The sequence below is a fragment of the Galeopterus variegatus genome, unplaced genomic scaffold (genome assembly GCF_000696425.1).
Source record: "Galeopterus variegatus unplaced genomic scaffold, G_variegatus-3.0.2 Scaffold50, whole genome shotgun sequence".
NCBI lineage: Eukaryota > Metazoa > Chordata > Mammalia > Dermoptera > Cynocephalidae > Galeopterus > Galeopterus variegatus.
In genome coordinates, this window is record NW_007726161.1 from 1,137,727 (window position 1) to 1,140,999 (window position 3,273).

At 46.4% G+C, this 3,273-nt stretch overlaps 1 protein-coding gene across 1 annotated transcript in view; it reads right to left on the minus strand.

Annotated features, from left to right (window-relative positions):
- FUCA1 (fucosidase, alpha-L- 1, tissue) overlaps positions 1 to 3,273 on the minus strand; it is a 17,492-nt gene that overhangs the window by 12,510 nt on the left and 1,709 nt on the right. Inside the window, exon 2 of the mRNA XM_008573080.1 lies at positions 817 to 951. Within this exon, the coding sequence (XP_008571302.1) occupies positions 817 to 951 (135 nt within the window). The remainder of the gene's footprint in view (positions 1 to 816; positions 952 to 3,273) is intronic.

The following is a 3,273-nucleotide window of genomic DNA, read 5'->3' on the forward strand; positions in this document are numbered from 1 at the left end:
AAAAAAAAAAAAAAAGTCAGCTGACCTACCCTCAAATAGGACGTAGTCAGCTGACCTGCCCCTCAAATAGGACGTAGTCAGCTGACCTACCCTCAAATAGGATGTAGTTAGCTGACCTGCCCCTCAAATAGGATGTAGTCAGCTGACCTACCCCTCAAATCACAGCAGAGCTGAGGTTGGAAGTGGCATGAATACTACTTTTCCTACTCCCAGGCAAACATACCTGGACAGTAGAGTCCAAAACCAGAATATCTGGGTTCAAATTCCTCCTTTGCCATTTCCTACTTCCTTGATCTTGGGAATTTACTTCCTATTAAGTGGCAAATATTAGGGAACATTAATTAGAATACATTGCATGCCCTTTCCCTCACTTTTTGCTGTTATAACTGCCCTTTTCAGTCCCCTGCTTGATCTACCATTCATCCAAACCTTCTCTGAATGCCTGCAAAGTTCTGTGTTGATGGTTAAGGAGGACACAAAGATGAGAGACCTAGTCCCTGGCCTCCATCAGACACTGGCAAAGGGCCTTCCAAAGCTTGCAACGTTTCCCAGAAGGAACCCTTTTCTGCAGATGGAGCATTGTGGTCTACATTGTGTACGTTTCACCTAACTAGACATAGCCAAGAACTTCTCTGATGGTGTCACCTTTGGTCACGGGAAAACTGCTATGCTCAAACACTGCTAATTCAAAGGCCAGAAGCCCTTTAGGTTACTTGCTAAATGCAAACTTAGAAAACATACAAGAGTAGAGAAGGTATGGAACTCTGGATGGCTAGATCAAAAGAGAAGACAAAGTAACCGTCTATAGATACACACCTCTTCCGGACAGCTGTTCCCAACTCACCAACCAAATCACGATGGGGTCCCAGGTCCTGAGAGTTCCAGTTCCAAGACACAGGACTTGGCCAGTTTGTGAAGCCTTCATGATGCTTTGTTGTCAGGACTACATACCTATAGACATCAAAACCACATAAACAGGGCTGGCTGTTATGTCAGTTGGTTAGAGCACAGCCTTATAACACTAAGGTTATGGGTTTGGATCCCCTTACCGACCAGCCATCAAAAAAAAGAAAAAAGAAAAGAAAATAAACCTCATGAGCAAAGGCAGTGGGGAGTGGTGAAGAGCATGAACTTGCCCAGCAAGCCTACAGCTTTTAAAATGGTTAGGAGAAACTGACTGCAGGAAATGTACTTGTGTGAGTGACTATGTGCTGCAGTCACAACTTCCCTTGGGTACTGCTTCAGGAATAGAAGCAAACTTGAGGAAGTCACAGTCCTTAGCCCCCAGCCAAGGAAGAGGCCCAAGAGAAGAAAAGAGTAAGTAAGGGGAAAGAAGTGCGCGTTAGCTGTCTGATTCTTCAACCCTTGTGGCTAAATGACTCTCTTTAATCCTTTGCCCAGAAGGAGAAAGATCTCTACCAGAAACAGCAGATATGATAGAAAAGTAAGCTGTTTGTTTTACCAAGCCTATATGAATTGACTGTCATTTATAGAGGTGAAAAAAGACCCAAAGAGCTAGGAGAAAAGGCAAGTGTCGAAATAAACATCAAATCACTCAACATTTCATTTGCTTTTATGGCAGAAAAATAGATAATGCCTACATGTGATGATTTAATTCCTGGCTGGTGGAGAGAACTCCAGGACTTTAAGGGCCAGATAGTATTTTAGGCTTTGTGGACCACATTCTCCTCTTAACATATTCTTCCTAGTTTTTTTTTTCCCCCTTTTAATCTTGCTTTTTATGAATTTTTTTTTTAACGATCTTTAAAAAATGTGAAAACTATTCTCACCACTTAGGCCTTACAAAATCAAGCAGAGGATCAATCCCTCTGGCCACAGTTTACAGAACCCTGGTGCAGTAGAAAGAACCTTCACCTTAGAGTCATTAGATTTGTAGTCTAGGACATTAGGTCCCTTCCTCTGGGCCAGTCACCTCATCCATAAAATAAGAGGTCTGGATAGAGGCTGTCTCACGGATTTAATTTTTTTTCATTTGTAAATTGTGGATCTGTAAGACCCCTAGAAGACAGATAACGCTTCCTCTGTTCATTTGAGCCTTTTATTCCCGTATGTATAATGGCAAACACTAAATGCCAGTTGTAATTTCTCTTTAGTACAAGAGAACCTAAAGACCAAGAGAAACTAAAATCTGGAGGATGACTGAGGAACCAAGGTAGAACGGAGGACTCCTCCAAGCCAGGGGCCGAGAAACCTCCCTGCCTCCATTCTTACTCTTCTCCAACCCACTTTCCTCCCAGCAGCCAAACAAATCCTTCTAGAAGTTGAGACTAACCATTCCCTGACTTAACACCTGGCCAGATATGACCCTCGAGGCTTACTCCTTCGGGACAGGCCCCTGCCTTCCACAACCTCATGGGTCCACTCCAGCGCTTCCCACTGTTTCAGTTCTCTGAATCAACCATGCAAGAGTTCTCAAAACAATCCAGTTTTTTGGGTTTTTTTGTGGTGATGGTGGTTGGTCAGTATGGAGATTGGAACCCCTGACCTTGGTGTGATAACACCAAGCTCTAAACAACTGAGAAACCGGCCAGCCCTTAAAGCTTTCCTGAGCACTTTCTGTGCACAAGGCGTTGACAGGAGCAGATGGATGGGAATCTGTACCGCTGCCCGCCTACACTGCACACTGAGTTCCCTTCCGTCTTGGAGACATTAGAGCTGGAAAGAACCATAGAAGGAGGGTGACTTGTCCAGGTTCACAGGTGAACTAGGACCAGACTCCACACCGCTGATTTAAAACCTAGAATCCTGGTGGTCTCGCCGACCTAGAAGGAACATTAGGTGTTGCCCAGCTCAGTCCCCTCGATATAGGAGTGTAGATACCGAGGGCTTTCCAGCCCATCACCTCCTCAAAACCTTCATTTCTTTTTTTTTTTTTTTCTCTCTTTTTGTCTTTTTTCGTGTCCGGCAACGGATCGCAACCCTCAGTGTCGCGCCCCTACCGGACAGGGACCGGCAACGGGATTGCAGCCCTTGGTGTTGCGCCCGCACCTCGCTCAGCCAGTGAGCGGGAACCGGTCTGTATGTGGGATCCGAACCCTCGGCGGGAGCGCCACCGCGCTCCCAAGCGGCGCACTGTAGCAGTGTGCCACCGGGCCGGCCCGAAACCTTCATTTCTGAATCTCCAACCAGACGCACCTTCTCCTTAGGATCAGGTGTGCCACGTTCAAATCTGCACCCTTGGGCAGGCAGAACACAGCGCCCAGGGGAATCTAAGCCAGGCGGCTGAGTGGCCTCGGGCCAGCGCCCCGCCCA